The 21,297-nt window shown below is 39.2% G+C and overlaps 2 protein-coding genes across 2 annotated transcripts; both read left to right on the top strand.

The window, feature by feature from the left end:
- The first annotated feature begins 1,544 nt into the window (after positions 1-1,544).
- LOC108956186 (cinnamoyl-CoA reductase 1-like) lies at positions 1,545-13,893 on the top strand. Its single transcript, XM_039314135.1, has 3 exons — positions 1,545-1,847; positions 1,981-2,164; positions 13,597-13,893. Exons 1-3 carry the CDS (start codon positions 1,815-1,817, stop codon positions 13,617-13,619), a joined length of 240 nt encoding a protein of 79 aa, XP_039170069.1. The 5' UTR covers positions 1,545-1,814; the 3' UTR covers positions 13,620-13,893.
- A 1,913-nt stretch (positions 13,894-15,806) lies between these two features.
- On the top strand, positions 15,807-21,297 carry LOC108956185 (TMV resistance protein N-like). Its single transcript, XM_039313582.1, has 4 exons — positions 15,807-16,599; positions 16,948-17,915; positions 19,182-19,456; positions 19,564-21,297. The coding sequence occupies exons 1-4, from the start codon at positions 16,259-16,261 to the stop codon at positions 21,280-21,282; spliced, it is 3,303 nt and encodes a 1,100-aa protein (XP_039169516.1). The 5' UTR covers positions 15,807-16,258; the 3' UTR covers positions 21,283-21,297.

The following is a 21,297-nucleotide window of genomic DNA, read 5'->3' as shown; positions in this document are numbered from 1 at the left end:
CCCGGTACGTCGTGCGTGGATATCGCCGGCGTAGGTTCGAGTCCCGGCGGAGCCGGAAACCTTAGGATTTGGTAGCGCACATCAACTGCTTGTGAAAATGTCTCAGTTAGATCTGTGAACACTTACTCCGATTTTCGCTTTGCTTTCGGAATGCTAGTTGTGATTTCGTGTTTCCTTCGTTCGTGGTTGCTTAGTCGGCATTTCCTTGTCGCCTGTTTCGACCGATGGTGGGGTCGGGTCTGTCAAGTCTCCGAATCTGGATTGGGTCAGGGGGGTCGCCGGAGTTTGGGACCGCTAGAGGCGACCGCACCGCTCGTTCGTGGCAACGTTGGTCGGCGAGGGCGGTTGGTGTTGAGGCGAAAGAACTTTTCGATGAGAGTTCGTCTGGTGGATGGCTGCTTCGGGGAAGGTGGGGGAACGAACCTGTAAATAAAGAATAAAAAGAAAAAGAAAAAGAGAAAAACAAACTGGAGAAGGAGAAGACAATTGGGGGCTTAAGTTGCGTTTTTTGTTGAATGCAGGCTTATTTAATGATCGAGTAATTTTGGGCTTGAGTGGTTTTAATAGATTTGGGCTGGCTTCATTTTAGAAGTACTTGGGCTGAGTCCTTTTTAGTAAGATGGGCTTTGGTGCATTCAGTTGCAAAGACATGGGCTTGGTGTAGCTTTAGTGGAAGAGTGGGCTTATTTGGGAGTTTTTAGAACGGGAAGAAATGGAGTGGGCTTGAGGATAAGATGAATTGCGCCCTCTAGTCTAAATCTTGAGTCCAAGTTCACCCATGTTTCGGCCAGGTCCTTATTTTCGGACTACCAATTAATTGAATAAAAATATATCTTTTTAAAAATAATATTTAAAAATTAATTATAAATTCAGAAATTTTTATTTTTATTTTTCCTAAAGTCAGAAAAAGCTTTAAAATAGTTTTTTTGGATAGTTTTCTCTAAAATTATGGGGAATTCATTGAGAAAAAAAATTGTGTTAAAATTGAACAAGCCCGTACGGCTTTACCAAAGAGTTTCAATTGTCCTTAAAAATGAATGCCCTTGATTGTGTGCTTCCATGATGATGATTGCTGTTTACCTTTAGCTTGGTTAAAATTGACGTTTATTTCACGTTAGATCCTTGCTCTCCCTTGAAATTTATTTAACGCTTTTTTTAATTGTTGATTGTTATTTTAATGATTGCTTACTTACATGATCACCTTGTATGTTAGTAAATAGGTTTAAAATCAATCTAGACTAAATGAGACAAATCTTTTGACATGAACGGGATTAGTTACTGAAAGTGTAACCAAGTTCTCGATCCTAAATTCTCTAATTGCATAAGAAGTCAAGTTTTCTCTCATATTTCATTTGAATAATTAGTGGTGACTCCTTATTAGAAAATTCTTAGAGCCTTAAATTAAGTTAACGTTGAACATCCCAACGTCGATGAGATATGGGTTTGGGAGAGCCAATGTCTAAAACTAGGGCCATAGGCTCATTTTTTAGGCAACATCCCTAAATCAATTTCCTCCTTACCGAGGGATAGGTCGTGACAAATCTTCAGTAGCATTTCTTCTTTGAGGAAATGTATTGTGTTCGGGATGATTGGGCAAAAATTTGTCATCATGCTTGTCGTGGCAGCCCAAAGCTCTAGGGTGGTGTTTGAGGGATTCTCTCCCATGGTAATGAGAAGGTGATATTAAAAACGTCTTCCTAGTTGCCTTGCGAATCATTTAGATGAACTTCTCAATTCAAGGACTGTGAGGGCTCTTTACTGCTGCCACCCACGGAGCAAACCCCACCATGAAGAAGTGAAGACGAGGAAAGCACATGAGGTTCGCGGCATGTTTCGTTAGGTCAGAGGTTAGTTGCCCCCAAAACCTCCAGCAGAATGTAACTCCAGATATTGCAGCTGATAACAAGGGTTTCAAATCTCCAACAACAACAACCAAACATACATAATGTTTGCTTAGTTCACAAATAAGCCTAAATGCAGGACAAAAATACACCTGCCCCAAGTATTTCTTTACCAAATACTGCCAGTATATCTGCCCCAATGACCGCGATGTTCAGTGCCGGGAAGATGTGCATGACTGGAGCATCTGGTTACATCACCTCGCGGTTCGTCAAGCCCCTCTTGCAGTGTGGGTACACCGTCAATGCCTCCGTTCACGATCCAAGTACCTTCTCAATCCTCTCCTTTCTGTTTTCCTTTGAAGTTGGTTCCCTTTAGTTCAGTTGCTTTGGTGATAATTTGTCCTTGATCAAAGGAAGATTACTTAACAAGGAAGTCCTCATCATTTTTTATGAGCTGGATAAGAGGGACCAGCTTGCGAAGCTAGCAAGCGAATCCAATTAATTTAGTCCGGAAGGTATAACTATTATTACGACCAGGAATATTGATTGCTTAGCAATCGATGGTATCCTAAAGATTACTATTTCTATGAAATCAACCCATTGAGTCCTACCCCTACTCTTCAACTTTCAGCAAGCGTGCCTTTGAAAGTGAATCGCCTCCACATCATTACCATTAGAGTGGTCACTCCTCTCAAACTTGTTGGATCATGTAGTGCTCATGGTCGACTAATGTATTAAGATATATGTTCACAGATTGGTTTTGTGCTGGTGCTTTATCACAGGCGATGTGCTTTTTGGGTCTTAATTACAGGCAATGTGATTTCTGGGTCTTAACTATAGGTGATTAAGTTTCTGGGCCTTGTCACCTGGTGAAGCGTGACCATAGTATTTTGATATGAGCAATGAGTTTGATATCTATATCTATTTATGATATTGAAATGGCTTGTGAGAAGCCGTATTGCATGCAAGCTTAAGTGTGATTTTCATGTACGGCATAATTATTGTAAAGTTGCATAATTCATTACTCGATCCCATAGAAGTGGTGATTGTCACTTACTGAGCCAGGATTTTACTCATCCCCTTATATTTCCATTTAGGCTTTGAGAATGGAGGAGGGTGACAAATTTATGAAGAACGCATGATGGGGCTGGTTTCTTCATTTTGCTCTTTGAATCAATCTTATTAGACTGAATTACAAAATAATATGGTAAATTCATGGTATTTTGGACCTTATGTTTTTCCATCTAATGCAAGGTTTTGTCTGGTTAGGACCTTTCTTGTGAAATGATTCATTTTGATTAAGCCCTTCGTCCTCTTATTCATGAAAAATGGCCGGTCATTCCTTAAATTTTAAATACAGATTTGGCGTGGACACAGATGCTTCCATCTTATGTTGTGAATTGCTGCAAAATGGGTCTATTTTATCACATGCAACTTGTAAGGTCTATATATACTCAAGCCGTTGTAAGCTTCACAAAGAAGAGAGAAGAATTATTTTACTCGCTGTCCAGAATTTAATGACAGCTAACTCTAGAGAGAATTAGTCCCTCTACTGAAATCCTAGTTGTTTGTTTCTCGAATCATGTTGATCCTTCTAAATCTCCAAACTTCTGTCCGAAATCATCGTCAATAATACCCTCCGATTAATCAAACTAATGCCCAAAAGTTGATCTCTATATTTAGTGAACAAATTGTTGGGAATAACTGATCCCCGAAAATCGGATTCGACACTAAATCGAACCCCTAAATCAATGCGGAAGACAAGCCCGGGAAAATCACGTATCACTGATCGTAAAGCACACCACGGATTCGAGCATACCTTGTTAGCCACAGATTAGACACCGACGCCGATAGGAGGAAGAGAATTTGGCCCTATTCGATCTGATGACGCCTTGAAGGGAAGAAGAACGATGCCTTATGCTTACTGTTTCTTCCTTTTGTTGGAGAGAGAGCGAGGGAGAGAACGTACGTACGTTTTCTGTTTCCAACGGGTGTCATCTCTCTCTCTCTCTCTCTCCTCCCTTTTATACCTTCCCCCATCCACGGGCCCTATTCTCGTGGGCCGGGCCTTTTGGGCCCAGCATGGGTTGGCCTTAAGCCCATCATCAATTAAAACCATCATCTCTCACTCGCATATGGTGGGCTGAACATGATTCTTTTTACCTCTCTTCAACATTCATACTGGTGAATAATCCGTGCAACCAGCATACTTTGAGAGCTCGTTGCTATACATCTGTTAGGAATATATAGTAGCTCACAATGGGCATCACACTCCGAGTAGATTTAGTATGCAGTACCCTAGATCGATTGATCACATTTATATCTCTCTTGATCTCTTTCAAACAATGATATATATATATATATATATATTGTATTCACAATTATGATTATCACAAAGACAGTCATAATTGGTTAACCGATGAATACAAAACTACAATGTGATTCTCTAAAAACGATCTTCCTCTTTCTTTCAAACTCTCAATTTCAGTTCAGCTTGCTTTTCTAGAAATGCCCTATTAGATCGATCAAACTCATGACCATTGGCAACATCCTAAGATAGCAAACACTAAATAGAAATTTTGATAATAAGTAAGAGTCATGAGGGGACTAAAAAATTGAGGAACTTTTTTTTTCAAGAGTCTCACACGACATAAAAATGTTGAGATCAAACTTTTGCCACTCTTATTGGTCGTCTCATGCATAAGTAGTATGAAATACGTATTACGGTAATAACTCATTTCCCATGGAGCGTATGTCTACACCTTCAATACCGTACAGATGATAGTTCAGATATACCCAATGTCTAACTTGAGTTCACGTATCTACTCATTCACAAAATTCATCAGAACTCACATTTGGCATCATAGACAGATAAAGTAAAATATGTGGGGTATTTTACTTTCGGACATAGTAAGTATTATGTCCTCATCTTAACACCCAGTTAAGGCGACATACATATTTTAAGCTTGAGCTCTTGATTATCACCTAAATAATAAGCTTAAAACAGTTTCATCTCTATTTATCACACAGTAAATAGAGGCGATTACCCGTGTAAGTGGGCTAATCTTATATTTGTCCGACATACTTTCTCAACTTAAAATAATGCACTGAGCATTAAGATGCATAAAAATCAAACAAAGATTTATAGGCATTAATGATGAAAAACACAAATTCATCAAATATGAACATTTAAGGGAAATTGCAATCCAGTACATCAGACTCTACGCAATCCTAGAGATTTCATATGGCCACAAAACACATCTCTAGGTATTGGCTTTGTCATAGGATCTGCTACCATTCTATGCGTAGTATGTATTCTAAGTTCACATCTTTTCGTGCAATCATATCCTTGACAAAAGTATACTTGGTATCTTTATGTTTGGTCTTGTCATGATATTTTGGATCTTTGGCGTACGCTTTTGCTGCTTGGCTATCATAGTTAACCAACAATGAATCTGCAGCACTTCAAATAACACATAAATGATCCAATAATCTCTTAAGCCAAACATCTTCTTATACTGCTGCTGATAATGCCACGAACTCAGTTTCCATCGTGGATAAGGCTATACACTTTTGTTTCTTATTGCTCCAACATATGGTGCCATTATTCGGTAAGAAAACAAACTCAGAGGTAGATTTTCTTTCATCTAAATCTCCTCTTCAATCAGCATCAGAATAACATTTGAGTTGCAGATCATTTACTTAATAACTCAGCGTATAATCAGCAGTCCCCTTTGGATACCTCAGTATTCTTTTAACGGCTTTCCAACGTGCTTGACCTAGATTGGATTGGTATCTACTCACCATTCCAACTACATAACATATGTCAGGTCTTGTACACACCATAGCGTACATCAAGCTCCCAACAGCACTAGCATAAGGAACATATTTCGTTTGTTCCTTCTCTTGTGGAGTCCTTGGACACAGTCTATGGCTTAATCCTTCACCTTTTGCAATAGGAGTGTCTATGGGTTTAAAATCCTATATCCTTCAATTCAGGAAGACAACCAACTTTTGACAATATTGACAATCTTCATATTGCTTCCGGCAATTAGTATATCATCAACATATAATGATGTGATCACAAATAGACCTTTGGATCTTTTGATATATATACAATGATCCTCATCTATCATTGTAAAATCATATGCCATTATGGCATTATGAAATCGTATATACCATTGTCTTGACGTTTGCTTAAGGCCATATATCGACCCCCAAAGTCGACATACCTTTTCTTCTTGGCATTTCACTATGAAACCAGCAGGTTGTTCCATATATTTATTTCTTCCTCTAATTCTCCATTGAGGAAAGCAGTCTTTACATCCATTTGATGTAACTCAAGATCCATACTAACCACTATTGCCAGAATTATGCGAATCGAGGTAAATCTCACTACAGGAGAAAATGTTTCTTCATAATCAATTCTTTCCTGTTGATTATACATATTTGCCACAAGGTGAGCCTTATGCCTTTCTATCGAGCCATCAGCCTTTCGCTTTATTTTGAGAACCCACTTGTTCCCAATAGCTTTGTGTCATTTTGGAAGATCAATTAGTTTCCCAAACTTGGTTTGATTTCATTGACTCAATTTCCTCTTCCATTGCATGAATCCATTTTTCCTTACTAGGGCAATTCAGAGCCTCATTAATATTTCTTGGCTCATCCTCATCTTGTGGAGTAACCATAAAAGTTTCCCCTTCAATGTCAAAACGTCGACGGGGAATACTTTGGCGCCTTGTTTACCGTATGGGAGATTGTACACTTTGCACATCATTCCCCATTATGCTCCCACTTGGATTAGGTAATGATGATGTCGTCTCATCATGCGGTTGTAATTGAGAATGAGTTGAATTCAATTCATCACTTCTCATATTACTCCCACTTGGATGAACTCCATTAATATCATTATCTTGATCCAAGGTTTCAAATAAGAAGTAATCTTTCCCTATTTCGCCCTTCTTAGGAAATTCATCCACTAAGAATGTGACATCCCGTGATTCAAAATTCAGTTATTCTCCCACTTTTCTGCTCACCTGTGAACACATATCCTTTCAAGTGTTCGGAGTATCTCATTAAAATACTCTACTTTTATCCGGGGACTCAATTTCCCAAACTTGTGAGAGGACATATGAGTATAGGCAGCATAACCCCATGGCTTAAGTAAACTTAAGTCCGGTTTCTACCTATCCATAACTCATATGAAGTGGAACTAACTGATTTGGAAGGCACCCGGTTAAGTATTTAGGCAGCAGTTAACAACGCATCACTCCAAAAAGTGATATGTAAGTTAGCATATGACATCATGGACCTAACCATTTCCAGTAGGGTTCTGTTTCTTCTCTCCGCAACACAATTTTGTTGAGGAGTATATGGAATAGACAACTATATTTCTATTCCTTTTCATCACATTATTTTCTTAACTCATCAGATAAATATTCTCGACCTCGATCGGATCTCAATACTTTTATTTTCTTGTCTAATTGATTTTCTTCCAAGTTCATAAACCTTTTGAAACAACTTATGCTTCAAATTTATGAGAAATCAAATAGACATATCCGAATCGAGTATAATCATCTATAAAAGTGATGAAATAAATAGCCCCATGCCTTCCTCTCACATTCATTGAACCACAAACGTCAGAATGGATTAAATGCAGAGGAACGTTAGCTCTTTTACCTTTTCCAAATGGTTTCCTTGTCGTTTTTCCCTTCTAGGCAATGCTTACATATGGACAAATCGACTTTTTCAATATTGCCCAACAAGCCCTCTTTGGCTAGTCTATTCATATGTTGTTGGCCAATATGACCAAGTCTAGCATGCCACACATTCACATCATTATCACATGAAGTAAAAGACGTGAAACAAGGGAACAACATATTGACATCACCACAGTCAACATTCAGTATAATAAAATCATCTAGAAAGTGACCACAACCATAGTAGTTTGTATCAAAACATAAATCTACACCTTTATTATGGAAGTTCATACCAAAACCAAGCTTAACCAACACCAAAACAGACACTTAAATTTCGACGAATCTCCGGAGTATATAGATCATCATGTAGGAACAAGGTGCGTCAATCACGCATGTTCAATTGGCAGGTGCCAATCCCTTTAACTTCATCTCTGGAGTTATATCCCACATAAATCCACTTAGTTCCAGTTGGTACTCGTCGGAATTCCACGAAGGATCCTCTATCCTTCGCTACATTATCTGTTACTCCTGAATCTATAGTCCACAAAGGATTGGATTCATCCAATAATACAGAACTTGACACATAAGCAAAGTTCTCAAATGTGCAAGAGGTGTTTACCTTCTTTGGCTCACGACAGTCGCGAGCATAGTAACCCTTCTTGTCACAATTGTAACACCTCACCCTTGATATTTTCTTCACTTGAAGACGTTTTCCTCTCTTGTAATGTTTAATTCTTGATCTCTTGCAATAATGACTTGATCCTTTGCATTCCCACATATTAAACGAATCAATACGATTGCGCTTAGAGCTCAAAGCGCTTTCTGAGCTAGAACCAGCATTGCAAATATTTATTTTCAGCTCATATGCCGTTAAGCAGTCCTCTACCAGCTCAAGGTGGCGCACAGCATCCTCATGGTCAAGAGCTTCTAGTGCTTCTTGCTTTTCCAGCACATATTGAATCTTCATATTCAATATTTCACAATTGTTGCCGTTCATATCAGCAATTACGTTCTTAATTGGTGAAAACATCGATCTGAACACATCAGACATACATGCACGAATAATTAATGCCTATCATTTATGCATCCCTATTTGCACTGAGACCCATCATATCAATGAATAATTTCAAGTAAGGTTTCAGAATCAAAAGGTCACTACGTTTCCAATCATCCTCCAAAAATCCTAACTTAAAACTATTATTAATATAATTGTCTTATGCAAAATAAATTCTATGAAGTTACAAAAACTTCTATGAACTACCTGAGCAATCAGCAATAATAGAAAGCGGATAATTGACATCCAATAAAATAATAATGCTTTCAATTAATACAACAATTCATTACACTAAGTAATATATCCAAAAAGAAATATCAACATAGAAAGAGATATTCATCACTCAAAAACATCTCAAACTAATCTAAGAAATAAATAGGGAATGTCCCTTCTAATCTATCAGTCAAAACATCTGAGAAAACTGAAGGCACATTGGTCAACCATGGAAAAACTTTTGGAAAGCTCTCATGTCGCCACCAAGGCGCATTCACTCTGCACCATGTGGCGCTTAATCTAAGGGTTGAAGTTTTGGCCAACTCAATCCTATAGTACTCTCTTACAAAAGCTTCCACTAGCCTCCTATAATCCGAGACCACGTTGACCTCCCATAGCCGATCTAACACTACTTGTCATTCAGGTGGAAGAGTGTTCATCAAAGCTGGCACCTTCTCAAAGTCCGGCATAAGATAACCATTCCAGATGATTTCTTGTATCATCTGATTAACCTTGACCATATGTGATACTAAATCACCATCAAGCCACCGATAATCAGCTAACTCTTTCATCGGCCTTTCGCCTAGCTCTTCCTTCGTCCGTTCTCAGATTGCGGGTATCCGTGCATAACGCATCATAGTTCCCGCAACAAATGCGTAACTAAAATGGATCACTTTTAATCCACAATAAACAAAATGGAAAATATATAACTTTCCATGATTCATGCAACAAATGCAAAATTAAAAAATGGATTACCTCTAACCCACACAAACATAATTGAAAAAAGAAACAAATTCTTTTTTTTTTTGTCAACGGTCAACGGGTCAACGGTCAAGTCGTCGAACCGGTTGGACTGGTCGGACCGATCGGACCGGTCAGGCTGTCGAGTCGATCGGGCTGGTTCTCGCGAACTGCCCGCACGTGCCGCCCGCGTGCGCAGGCTGACGTCACGCAGACGTCAGCCAGCACGTGCCACGCGCGTGCCGGGCGTCCGCTGTTGTTGGGTCGGGTCGGGTCGCTGGCCGGTGACCGCCCACCCAACCGGGCGTCATTGTTGATGTCATCGATGACGTCACCCCAGCGATTATTGACCATTGGGTGATGTCATGCTGACGTCAGCACTCGTCGATCCGCCGATCGGCGCGTGCCGGTTCTCCGGCTGCCAGCGCCCACGTGCCGGTTCACCACCAGCGCGTGTGGCGCACGCGCTGGGCGAGCCAGCGCTTCCGGGCGCGTCATGCCCACGCGCAGCGCCTTCTGGCCGCGCGTGTGGGCGCGTGCTGCGTCGCCCGGCGGCACACAACATGTCGCCAGACTCGCCTCGATGACCTCTTTCACCCAGTGCCTTCAAAATTCGATTTTGACTTACGAAAACTCAAAAAAATGGCTGAACAGCGCTCGGGTGTTGGGATTTCTCGCCCTGATCCGTACAGCCGATTTTTTTTTTTTTTTTTTGGCAAAAAATCAATCAAAAAACATCAAACGGGTCAGGAAAAACGTAAACTAGGGCTCTGATACCAATGTTGGGAATAACGGATCCCCAAAAAACCGGATTCGACACTAAATCAAACCCCTAAATCAATGCGGAAGACAAAGCCCGGGAAAATCACGTATCACCGATTGTAAAGCACACCACGGATTCGAGCATACCTTGTTAGCCACAGATTAGACACCGACGCCGATAGGAGGAAGAGAATTTGGCCCTATTCGATCGATGACGACTTGAAGGGAAGAAGAACGATGCCTTATGCTTATCAAGTTTCTTCCTATTGTTGAGAGAGAGCGAGGGAGAGAACGTACGTACTTTTTCTGTTTCCAACGGGTGTCATCTCTCTCCCTCTCCTCCCTTTTATACCTTCCCCCATCCACGGGCCCTATTCCCGTGGGCCGGGCCTTTTGGGCCCAGCATGGGCGGACGGGCCTTAAGCCCATCACCAATTAAAACCATCACAAATGAATAAAATATTCATGTGCATGCTACATATGTCGCTTCCTTGTCGCAAAATCTGGGAGGAAATGAACTAAAAGAATAACTTAACAAGAAAAGGATCACAATAAGTAATCATTTGCTCCTTAAAAGTTGATCTCTATCATTGATTGTCAACCGTTTGATTGGGCCGATAACTTTGCCATGGTTTAAGTCACGGCAAGGTAGGAATGCCTAGTTATGTTAGACGTATTTTCAATTATGATAGGGCGGTGGGTGTACCCTAAAGACAAAGATAACAGGGAATTCCAGGAAAATGAATAGAACTTGTGTGGAAGTGCCCTTCCTCTTTCCATAAAGCTGGAGACTTTACTCCTCCACTTTGGAAGACTTGGTTGGCTTTACTTGAAGTCATTGCTCTTCTTTTCTTTCGATGCTAAGGGGGAAAAAGCTAAGCAAATGTCATGTCTTGAGCTTTAGAGGGCTGGGAACTTGCGTCAATATGAAGCGACTTTATTACCACCAAATGTCCTTGGTAGTCTAAAATCTTTGTCAACTCTAGAGATGCATTCTAGAACTAGGGAGTCTGAAGCAATTGCACCTGTTGTGTTCTTAGGTAAGAAAGCTTCCAACCTCAATTGGACGATTGAAGTCACTAGTTAATTCATTCTTGTCCAACAAAAGAACTGCAGGATTACCATGTTCCATTCAAAATCTTAAAATGTTGCAGGTGATAACATTTGTACTTGACTAAGTAAGAGAGCCACCAAAACTCAGTGGAGAATCTTGGAGAATTGCCCAATGTATTAACATGGAAACTTCATCATCTTGTCATCTTAAGTTTTAGAGTGCCCTAGGTTACAAGACTTCGATGGCCCCTTCTGGCTTTACACTAAGTGAGAAAGTCACGGTAGAATCTGATTGTCATTTGTTTGTGACACTTTCCAATCAATCATTTCATGTTTAAAACATATTCAATGGGTGTTATTGACCGAATGCCCTAAGCTAATTCAGATTCCAGGCTTGTTGAGGTCATTGAACATATACTGCCAATTGAATTCAACAACTCCATGTAAACTTTTAATTGGCAATATATCCAATGGGTATTATTGACTGATTGGATAATTTTTTCATTGTCTAGAAGTTACCAACAGGCAACTCTAAGGAGAATAGTCCCTCTATCGAATCCTCGCTCTTTGTTTCTCAAATCTTGCCAATGCTTCTAAATTGTCCAAACTTCTATCCGAAATTATAGTCTATAACACCCTCTAATTAGGCATCTCTCTCTCTACACTTTGAATTTATTAAACTAATCCCTTAATGTTGATCTCGATATTTAGTGAACTGATGAATGAAACATTCATGTTCAGGATATATTTGTCGTCTCATTGTTGTAAAATCCAGGTGAAAATGACATAAAAAATAACGTAATAAGAAAAGGATCAAGAAAATAATCATTTGCTTAAACATTCTCCCTAAAACTCGATCGCTAATGTTGATTATCAGTCGTCTAATTGGCCTGATAACTTTGCCTTAGTTAAAGTCACGGTAGGATAGGAATGCCCAATAATGTTAGACGTGTTTCCAATTATGATAGGGCGGTGGGTGGACCCTGTAGACATATATAACCGGGAATTCCAAGAAAATGAATAGAATCTTATGTGGAAGTGTTGTCCCTCTTTCCATAAAGCTGAAGACTTCACTCCTCCACTATGGAAGACTTGGTTGGCTTTAGTTAAAGTCGTTGCTACTCCTTTTCTTTAGGTGTGAAGGGGAAAAGCAAGCAAATGCCGTGTCTAGCTTTCGGAGGGTCAGGCACTCGCGTCAATGTAAAGCAACTTGATTACCACCAAATTTCCTTGGCAGTCTAAAGTCTTCGTCAACTCAGGAATAAATTGTTTAGTTTCTGGAGACCTATCCCACAGGAAACCACCAGTCCCCCACAAGATGTCGAAACTATTGACGTGCTTCTACGGCACATGAGGATTGGAACTACAACCGCAACTTATGATGGATCGAGTAGAGGGGAGTTTGGTATAGCCAGGAAGGTTAGGAGATAAGCACAGTCAGCCTTGGCGAGGGTGAGCCTCGCCCACCCCTAGCAAGGTTCGACCCTTTTTCTCGACCAAAGAAGCTTAAGAATTTGTTATAGTCACCATGGGGTCAACATGATCAAAGGAAGATTACTTAACAAGGAAGTCCTCATCATTTTTTGTGAGCTGGATAAGAGGGACCAGCTTGCGAAGCTAGCAGGCGAATCCAATTAATTTAGTCCGGAAAGTATAACTATAATTACGACCAGGAATATTGATTGCTTAGCAATCGATGGTATCCTAAAGATTACTATTTCTATGAAATCAACCCATTGAGTCCTATCCCTGCTCTTCAACTTTCAGCAAGCGTGCCTTTGAAAGTGAATCGCCTCCACATCATTACCATTAGAGTGGTCACTCCTCTCAAACTTGTTGGATCATGTAGTGCTCAAGGTCGAGTAATGTAATAAGATATACGTTCACAGATCGGTTTTGTGCTGGTGCTTTATCACAGGCGATGTGATTTTTGGGTCTTAATTACAGGCAATGTGATTTCTGGGTCTTGACTATAGGTGATTAAGTTCCTGGGCCTTGTCACCTGGTTAAGCGTGACCATAGTATTTTGATCTGAGCAATGAGTTTGATATCTATATCCATTTATGATATTGAAATGGCTTGTGAGAAGCCGTATTGCATGCAAGCTTAAGTGTGATTTTCATGTACGGCATAATTATTGTAAAGTTGCATAATTCATTACTCGATCCCATAGAAGTGGTGATTGTCACTTACTGAGCCAGGATTTTACTCATCCCCTTATATTTCCATTTAGGTTTCGAGAATGGAGGAGGGTGACGAATTTATGAAGAACGCATGATGGGGCTGGTTTCTTCATTTTGCTATTTGAATCAATCTTATTAGACTGAATTTACAAGATCCCTAATATGGTAAATTCATGGTATTTTGGACCTTATGGTTTTCCATCTAATGCAAGGTTTTGTCCGGTTAGGACCTTTCTTGTGGAATGATTCATTTTGATTAAGCCCTTCGTCCTTTTTATTCATGAAAAATGGCCAGTCATTCCTTAAATTTTAAATACAGATTTGGCGTGACACAGAAGCTTCCATCTTATGTTGTGAATTGCTGCAAAATTGATCTATTCTATCACATGCATCTTGTAAGGTCTATATATATTCAAGCCGTTGTGAGCTTCACAAAGAAAGAATTATTTTAATCGCTGTCCAGAATTTAATGACAGCTAACTCTAGAGAGAATTAGTCCCTCTACTGAAATCCTAGTTGTTTGTTTCTCGAATCTTGTTGATCCCTCTAAATGTCCAAACTTCCGTCCGAAATCATCGTCAATAACACCCTCCGATTAATCAAACTAATGCCCAAAAGTTGATCTCTATATTTAGTGAACAAATGAATAAAATATTCATGTGCGTGCTACATATGTGGCTTCATTGTCGCAAAATCTGGGAGGAAATGAACTAAAAGGATAACTTAGCAAGAAAAGGATCACAATAAGTAATCATTTGCTTAAACATTCTCCTTAAAAGTTGATCTCTATCGTTGATTGTCAACTGTCTGATTGAGCCAATAACTTTGCCATGGTTTAAGTCACGGCAAGGTAGGAATGCCTAGTTATGTTAGACATGTTTTGTTTAAGATAGGGCGGTGGGTGGACCCTAAAGACATATATGATAGGGAATTCCAGGAAAATGAATAGAACTTGTGTGGAAGTGCCCTTCCTCTTTCCATAAAGCTGGAGAATCTTGACTAAGTAAGAGAGCCACCAAAACTCAGTGGAGAATCTTGAAGAATTGCCCAATGTATTAACATGGAAACTTCATCATCTTGTCATCTTAAGTTTTAGAGCGCCCTAGGTTACAAGACTTTGATGGCCCTTTCTGGCTTTACACTAAGCGAGAAAGTCACAAACGAATCTTATTGTCATTTGCTTGTGACACTTTCCAATCAATCATTTCATGTTTAAAGCATATCCAATGGGTGTTATTGACCGAATGCCCTAAGCTAATTCAGACTCCAGGTTTGTTGAGATCATTGAACATATACTACCAATTGAATTCAACAACTCCATATAAACTTTTAATTGGCAATATATCCAATGGGTGTTATTGACTGATTGGATAATTTTTTCATTGTCTAGAAGTTACCAATAGGCAACTCTAAGCAGAATAGTCCCTCTATCAAATCCTCGCTCTTTTTTTCTCAAATCTTGGTGATGCTTCTAAATTGTCTAAACTTCTATCCGAAATCATAGTCTGTAACATCCTCTGATTAGGCATCTCTACACATTAAATTTATTAAACTAATCCCTAAATGTTGATCTCCATATTTAGTGAACTGATGAATGAAACATTCATGTTCAGGATATATTTGTCGTCTCATTGTTGTAAAATCCAGGTGAAAATGACATAAAAAAATGACGTGATAAGAAAAGGATAAAAAAAAATAATCATTTGCTCAAACATTCTCCCTAAAACTCGATCGCTAATGTTGATTATCAGTCATTTGATGGGGCCTGATAACTTTGCCTTGGTAAAGTCACGGTAGGATAGGAATGCTCAATAATGTTAGACGTGTTTCCAATTATGATAGGGCGGTGGGTGGACCCTAACCGGGAATTCCAAGAAAATGAATAGAATCTTATGTGAAAGCGTCGTCCCTCTTTCCATAAAGCTGGAGACTTCACTCCTCCACTATGGAAGACTTGGTTGGCTTTAGTTAAAGTCATTGCTATTCTTTTTCTTTCGGTGTGAAGGGGAAAAGCAAGCAAATGCCGTGTCTAGCTTTCGGAGGGTCAGGCACTCGCGTCAATGTAAAGCAACTTCATTACCACCAAATTTCCTTGGCAATCTAAAGTCTTCGTCAACTCAGGGATAAATTTTACGGAACTAGCGTGCCTGAAGCATTTGCCAGCAACACTAACACCGAGGTATAATATACACTACGCTTTAGTGGATGTGAATTTTAAACCAATACTTCTAGATATGAGGTACTATCGCTGAAGAAGGAACAGTGTAAAGCAACCTCATTTATTGCCAGAGTAACGTGATGAAGTTGGACCCCGCCACCTTGGAAGACTTCCATTGGCTAGACTTACCAAAGTCATCGCCATTCTATTTCCTTTCGGTGCCGAGGAAAACGCAAACAAATCCGATAAAGACAGCGAAAGAGCATCGCAATTCTCCAGCCTTTGCCGCTTTTTTGAATCCCACATTAGATTCAGAAAGGATCCACATCTCGCTGCAATTAAACCCGGTGGAGATTTGAGCACCTGAAGGAGAATGAAGAGAAAGAGGGATTCCCCAGATGCAGTGACCATGTCTGCCTGTGTCGATGATGGCAATTTGTCTTTAGGGACTGAATTCGAGGTGTTTTTGAGTTTCAGAGGCCCGGATACTCGCCTCAATTTCACCGATTGTCTCTATCACTCCTTAGTCAAAGCTGGGGTTCGTGTTTTCAGAGATGATGAAGAGATCCGAAAGGGCAAAAAGATTGAAGGTGAACTTTTGCATGCCATTGAATCCTCCAAAATATACTTGCCCATCTTCTCTAGGAACTATGCATCCAGTAAGTGGTGTCTTCGTGAGCACGCACATGCTAGAGTCCTCGAGCAAAGCGAATGACAAAGTGATCCTACCCATTTTTTATGACGTAAACCCTGATGATGTAAAGCTTAAAACTCAATTGTACCTCAATGCTCTAAAGGAACAACAGAAGAAGTTCAGCCACGATGAGGTTTGGCAATGGAGGGAAGCTTTGACCGAGGTCGCAAGAATCAAGGGATGGGACATGAAGGACAAAAGGTAAGAGTATGACTTTGGAATCTGCTTTTGTTCTCTCTTTTTTTCCCCGAGCAATAAAAAGTGAGATTATAATAAGGAATGTAATTTTCTCCCTTTTTTTTTGTTTTAATTACTCCCGCCAATCATAGTCCTAGTAATTATTATCTTCTGTTCCCAAGTCACTCATCCAAATAGAGTATAGATCTAAGTTTTCATTAGTCAAGATTTCCTTTTACTAAAGAAAGTGAGCTTCCATTTGGTAAAACCTTGCCCATTTAAAAATCCATTAGTTTTGTGTCTACATATTTCTCGACTTGAAAGTTCATTTGCCATATGTTTCACGCTAAGACTCTTATGTCAATATGGCAGCCATGGTGAAATCATCAACACTATTGTTGATGAGGTTTTGACCAAGCTAATGAAAAGAATGCGAAATCTGCCTAATCATTTAGTTGGGATTCATGATCATGTTGAAGCTATCATGGACATGTTAAACAAAGGTTCTTGTGATGTTCGTTACCTGGTCATCCATGGAATGGGTGGTATCGGTAAGACAACTCTTGCAAGTGTTGTCTTTAATAAAATCTCCAATCAATTTCAAGGTTGTAGCTTCCTTTTGGACATTCGCGAATCTATGCAACAGGGTAGAATTGTTGACTTACAAAAACAGTTGTTATCAGAGATTCTCCAAGGTGGATCTCTAGGGATCCACAATTCTGTTGATGTAGGGATTAACACAATTAGAGAAAGATTTCATCGTAAGAAAGTTCTCCTTGTTCTCGATGACGTGGATAATAGGGATCAACTCTCTAAGCTAGCTGGAAAGAGTGATTGGTTTGGTCCAGGAAGTAGAATCATCATTACAACGAGGGACATCAACTTTTTGCCAATCAAAGGGAAGGACAAAGAGAGTAGTTTCCAAGCACATTCTCAAGAGTTTCAAATCTATAAAATGACAGAAATGGATTTTTTCCATGCTCTTCAACTTTTTAGTAAACAAGCCTTCAGGATAGATTTACCACCACATGACTTTGTTGATATCTCAAGGCAAATTACGACCAAAACGGGTGGACTTCCTTTAGCTCTTGAGGTTATCGGTGCCTCACTTTATGGCGAGAGCAAAAAGTTCTGGAAAGGCACTTTGCAGAAGTTAGAGTTGGTGCCCAACCAGGAAGTCTTCAACAAATTAAAGATCAGTTATGACATGTTGGAGCCTCACAGAGAGAGATCTTTCTTGATATTGCGTGTTTCTTCATTGGAGAAGATAGACTCCACCCGTGCTATATGTGGAAAGCTTCCAACTATTTTCCAACAAGGGAACTACCTGTCCTTGACTCGTATGTCTTTGATAAAAATTATGATAGATTGTGGATGCATGATCAACTTAGAGATCTTGGAAGAGAAATTGTTCAGCGTGAGGACATCAATTTTCCAGGGAAGCGTAGTAGGTTGTGGGAGCCCAAGATTGCCTTTGATGTGGTTCGGATGAAAGAGGTAAGCTATTGTCACCGTACTATTTTCTTTTGGAAAAAATCAACCATGCATTTTTCAAAGGTTGTGGAGTTAGTTTCTTGCCGGTATATATTTTTGTTTAACTTTTAATTTGGCAAAGCAAAAAAGCAAAAGGTTTGTATATGAATTCATGATGGTAATTCCATTACATATTGCATCTAAATGGTTGCAATGAAAGTTATTGGAAGCAAATATCATAGGAATACAGTTAAATACAAGGTTGTTCAACAAAATATATGGAAACAGATTGCGACCTCCTAAGCTATCAAAGCTATTTAAGGCTGATTTTATTCCCTTTTGTTAAGTTGGAAATCATTAGCAATATTACTTTGCGATGAGATCCCTTACCTGAAATTTGGTAATAGATTTAGATTTTGTAATTGAATGTAACATGCAATCTTTTGTGTATACTCCGATAGAGCTTTCAAACAATATATGAGAGACTTTTATGAGGTTAGTTGAATAACTTTATTATTATGAAAGCAAATCCTATTTTTACTATAATCTTTTCTGTAGAATCTGCAACGAGTTCTACAACAATTAAGACTTTCTAGCTCCTGTCTTCATCTTGTAATCAAACTCATATGAAACCTAATAAAGAGACACTCTGGAGTTAACCGATCTTCCACACACTCTAGACCAAGCAGATTTTGACGCGTAGAGTTGCAATGGGGTTATAAACTCAAGAGACTTTTTTTGGATTTGGTCTGGCCACTTTTTCTAAATTTTGCAAAACCATGGCAGGTTTTTTGTGTTGCAAAATAAATAAATATGTGGGCAATATTTTCTATCAGGTGGTTTCGCTCAAAGATAATAAAGTTTTTGTTATCATTACACAATAGGAATTCGCTTAAATTGATGGAATAGAAATATTACTATGCTTAACACATTGTAGAGAACTCTTTCCAATTGTATGAGCTAGTTGAATTAACTTGATTAACTCTTTGTTATGGTCAATTTAAATATGTACAAACGAAATAGTAATGTGTGTTTCATTAATGAACATAATTAAGTTTCTCAGACTTGTACAATATTATGTTTTTGATCTAGTTTAATTGTTTATGTATGCTTTTCCTATCACTGTGGGACAGACAAAGTCATAGCACTTAGATTAACAAGACTTTGCGAAGAGCACAGTTTCACAAGTGAAGAATTTTCAAAGCTGCTCAATCTAAGATATTTGGAATTAGAGTGCAAGAACTTGGTAGGGGACTTTAAGAATCTTCTCTCCAAGTTAACATGGCTCTCTTGGAGTAATTGCTCGTCGGAACTAAACGCGACGAATTTGCGTCTCGAGAAATTAGCCGTGCTCAAGCTTTCGGGAATTAACATTACTGAAGATTTGGCTGGATGGGGGTCATGTCTGGTACAAACATTATATCTTGCAGTTTACTTTTTCTCAGATTTGTCTTGCTAACCAAACTTACTAATTTGCCATTCTTGACTTGGTTGATCCTTAATTTGTTTTTTCAGATGAGTGAGAACTTGAAAGTTATAGAAATTAATTTTGACCCAGGCTTAAAGAGGACTCCTGACTTCTCAAAATGTTTGAATTTGAAGAGATTGGTTATTCGACAAAGGACAAACTTGCTAGTGGTTGATGGCTCTCTCTCTAAACTAGAGCACCTGAAGCACTTGGAAATCATCTCTTACGGATCCTCGAAGAGAGATGATTGCGACCTTGGTCTAGTGTCTTTTGTATTCGGTAGTCTAAAACCACTGTCAAATTTGCAAATAAGAGGGATGCACTTGCGAGAACTTCATCATTCCATTGGAGGAGTGACACGACTAAAGTATTTGTCTTTAGATGATTGTTCTTTGCTTAGAACACTTCCAGACTCCATTGGAAATCTTAAAATGTTGAGGACGATGAGTCTTAGAGGAACTTCAATAAAGAAGCTACCGAACACAATAGGAAAATTAGAATCTTTGCTTGAGCTATGTTTGGACCAGACAAAAATAAAAAAATTACCTGTTTCTATTGAGAATCTTAAAAAGTTGAGGTACATGGGCCTTGATCACACTCCTATAAAGAAGCTACTGAACCAAATAGGAGGGCTGGAGTCTTTGTTAAGGCTAAGTTTACAAGGCACGGATATCACAAAATTACCTGCTTCTATTGGAAATCTTGAACAGTTGAGCTTCTTATGTCTAGACAAATGTGCAATCAGAGAGCTAACAAAGGCCATAGGAATGCTAAAGAATCTTGAAATTTTGTATGTGAGTTCTTGTGAAAATATGGAGGAAGCAATTCCAAGTGAAATTGGGGATCTATCTTTTTTAAGGGCCCTACATTTGACAAAGAACAAGATTAAGAGATTGCCCACGACTATGAGTAAGCTTTCTCATCTCCAAACTCTTCGTTTGGATCAATGTGATGAACTTGAACAGTTGCCAGAGCTCCCTGTGAGTTTGAAGGAGTTAAAGATCTCATCTCATTTATTGTGGACAGCCCTTGACCTATCATACCTGACTAACTTAGCCAATCTTCATATATGGGGCGATACTCCTAGGTTGTCGGAATTCAAACAAGGAGTTCCAAAGATAGAGTGGATCGAAGGATTATCTAATCTAGAGAGATTAACAATTGTTGTTGGAGATTTCACATTTCCTCCGATTAATTTGGCTACTCTTTCGCAGCTTCAGATTCTTGAGATAACTTGTGTTGACACGCGATCTCTAATGGGGCTTCCATCCAATCTTGGACAATTGACTATATATGATTTGAAGTCACCTATGGGAAGGTCACTCTTTTCCAATTTGACAAATCTGCTCAATTTGTGCCTTGTTAATTGTCGGCTGAGGGAAGTCGAATTCGATGATGTGCTTGGACAACAATTGAAGAAACTCCGTAGTTTGCAATTGACGAAAACTACAATGCTTGAGAGGCTTTTGGTATCGAGACTAGAGGGGCTCCAAACGTTGATAATGGATGTTTGCCATGGGCTGACGGAGATTCGAGGTCTGGAGAAATTGGAATCATTAGAGGGATTATTTTTTTTGGAATGCGATTCCTTGAAAGAGTTGCCTGATTTATCAAAATTGAAGAAGTTGCTTTATATGGGTGTGCCGGATAATTTTCCGGAAAAGTTGGTTTATCCACGTCTTCCAAACACGTGGGAAGAAGGCCAGATTTCATGTCAGCGGTTTTACCCAAAGTCAAAAGTTTACATCATTAACCGCCATTTTTAAAAAAATTTGGGACCG

This window comes from Eucalyptus grandis, chromosome 5, assembly GCF_016545825.1.
Source record: "Eucalyptus grandis isolate ANBG69807.140 chromosome 5, ASM1654582v1, whole genome shotgun sequence".
NCBI classification, from domain to species: Eukaryota; Viridiplantae; Streptophyta; class Magnoliopsida; order Myrtales; family Myrtaceae; genus Eucalyptus; species Eucalyptus grandis.
This window is presented reverse-complemented; position numbering and strand designations above follow the sequence as displayed.